This window comes from Apis dorsata, unplaced genomic scaffold (assembly GCF_000469605.1).
Source record: "Apis dorsata unplaced genomic scaffold, Apis dorsata 1.3 scaffold_19, whole genome shotgun sequence".
NCBI classification, from domain to species: domain Eukaryota; kingdom Metazoa; phylum Arthropoda; class Insecta; order Hymenoptera; family Apidae; genus Apis; species Apis dorsata.
Window position 1 is genome coordinate 29,014 of NW_006263321.1, and position 2,699 is coordinate 31,712.

General features: G+C 41.9%; 1 protein-coding gene across 1 annotated transcript in view; it reads right to left on the reverse strand.

The window, feature by feature from the left end:
* LOC102672092 (acetylcholine receptor subunit alpha-L1) overlaps positions 1-2,699 on the reverse strand; it is a 107,885-nt gene that overhangs the window by 5,023 nt on the left and 100,163 nt on the right. Inside the window, exon 8 of the mRNA XM_031509882.1 lies at positions 2,531-2,699. This exon is cut by the window's right edge and continues 2 nt beyond it. Coding sequence (XP_031365742.1) covers positions 2,531-2,699 — 169 coding nt within the window. The remainder of the gene's footprint in view (positions 1-2,530) is intronic.

The window sequence follows — 2,699 nt, forward strand, 5'->3', positions numbered from 1 at the left end:
GGAAATCAAGGCATCTCCGGGACTCGAGGGCTCGATATATCGAATTTGGCCACGGCCCGCCTTTGGCTCCGTCCAGATCCCGATTCCGCTCGAGATACGAGAAGATCGTTCGAGATAACTATGCGGCAAACCGTTCCTCGATATGACATGGGAATCGAATTTTCTGAAAATATGTGGAAAGTATCGTGGATTCGCCCCCTTTTTTTTTTTTTGGAAATTTTCCCATTTCCCATTTCTCCCTATTTATTACCGGGAGAAATTATCGGGGAGATATTCTGGCATCCTTAACTCCGAAATTTATCATCTAATGATAGGTATGATACAATTTTTCCCAGTTTTTCGAAGGAATGTTTTAAAATAATCGAAAATAATACGTTGCCATTGCCAAACCGGTGATAATTTCCATAACGAATGGTACTCTTCTCTAATGAAGATAAATATATCATCATTTATTTCTATTAAAGAAATCGAAATGTAACGTCGCATATACAGGGTGTCTCCGAACCAAACGATCAAACTATATATATAAATCCGCTTTTTTATAAAAACGTTGCAATAAAATAAAAATGTGACACTTCAACAGCGAGTCGATTTTTATTTTTATGTAGGAAACAGTGAAAGAATATCGTTCATTCGCGGCAAGAATCAATACGAAGGATTAATAATAACAAGATAAAGATGAAATTTGATCGAGAGTGATATATAAATCCCTAAGATGTTCGAAACGTAATCCTCTTTTCAATGTAACGAAGCGTGATATTAACATTTCTTTCCTATTTTTATTCATGGATTTTTACACACAGTTCGATCGTTTAACCCTGTACACAACGTTACATCGAAAAATATAGTATCGTATTTTGACTCCAAGTTCTCGTCACGACACCAACGATATTTCGATTGGTGAACCACTAGTAGCTAAAACCATATCACCTCACAGATGGTTCAAAATTCCATCTTCCATTCTCGCTCTGTTGGGAACGAGGCAAGCTTCCGCTCGAACTCGAACTTGTACGAACTTGTTTCACGGTGTCGCGACAGACAACGCGAACGAGTCGATCGTTTTTCGTTGCTTTTTCCAAGCGAGAGGAGAGAGATAGAATCTCTGGTTTGGCTCCACGATGAAATTCGGGGGAAGAAATGGCGGAGATTTGAGATCTCCTTGGAAAGGAGAAGTCATCGCTCCCCCAAGGGACGCGAATAAACTCGATACCGCGATGGATCCAGAAAAGTGTGCCGCGCAAATATGAAATAGGGGAGCATAAATTCGGTCGAATTTACGGCCGGCCCCGGACAAACGTCTCAACTTCGGGACGCGTTCTCCCCGCGCTGGGACCGCCGTCAACGTCAGAATCAATTTCCCAAGTTTTACATCCACGCCCAGCAAAGGAACTTTCCCACCACTCGACCGAAACTTTCCTTCTCGCTACGCGTTTATCATTTCTTTTTCTCTTTCTTTCTTTCCTTTTTTTCTCGAAATTTCATCGATTCCTATTCCTTTCCTGTACTTTCTACTTTCTCGTACAAAATGATATAATAATACGCTATATATTCTATCAGAGGACTTGTGTTTAACTGGAGAAAGTTGTCCGATTTTTGTCAGAACAAGGTTTTCTTTAAAGTACACCTCTAAGGATTATTATTGCATTACTTTAAGAATCTTCTTTTTTATTTTATTTCGCCAACCACGGCGCCTGGCGAGTCACGCGTCTTCCACGATAACAAGTTTTCCCTCACCACGCGTCGAGAAGTTTAACAGGTTGCCAAGGATATGCAACACGAAGGAGGAAGTGTTGGCTGGGAAGATTGATGCGAAACGATCGCGAGCGAGAAGCTTATCGCGAGTCCTCTTGGTCGGATGAGAGCTCCCTTCAGGATTTTTGCATCCAAGTGAAAATTTGTTATCGATTTTTGTTATCGTTCCTTTTGAGTTTCTCCTTCGAAAATCTTGATTAGAGTAGCTTGATTCATATTTTTTTTTAAGGACGTTACAAAGGAAATTACAAAATTCCAATGAAAATATTGTTCGATTCCAATGGCCCGTTCGAATCCGACTCTTCCAACGATTTCAACGGCAGAAAGCGATCGGAAACGATGGTTCAACGGTATGATAAACGTTCGATCGTGCGAAACGCGATCGATCCGCGACAGAGCGTAACCGTAACTCGTGACGCGTTACGTTACAGGATACCCGACGCAATCCCAGTTTGGCTCAGGACGAATACCCGTGTCAAAATTAATGCGGATATTAGCCTCACAGATCAATCCTCTATCGTGGAATATCGTGAATATCCTCGTTGCGATTATATATTATATTCCTATCGGCCAATAGCTTATTATTTTCGATGATTATTTTCAAAAGATAGATAAGAATATATCGTATATATGTTTGAACGTAATCGAAAAAAGATTTCCTATCCCAATCGGCGATATTTTAATTTAAGATGGAGAAAGGAGAGTCTCGAGTCGTTTCCTCGGATCTCGGAAGAGAAATAAGAGAATACGTTCGATCGTATACGCATAATATACTCACGCTCTCGAACTTGTCCTTGTTCTTGGCGTGCTGAGCGATAAACCTGGCGTCGTCGATGGTCTTCTCGATCTCGCGAACCAACGGCTTCTCGAATGTGGGGCTGACGTCCTCGTGAACGTATGCGGGGCTGGCCGGGCCGAAGAGGTCGTCGTCAGCCCCCGGCAGTGGG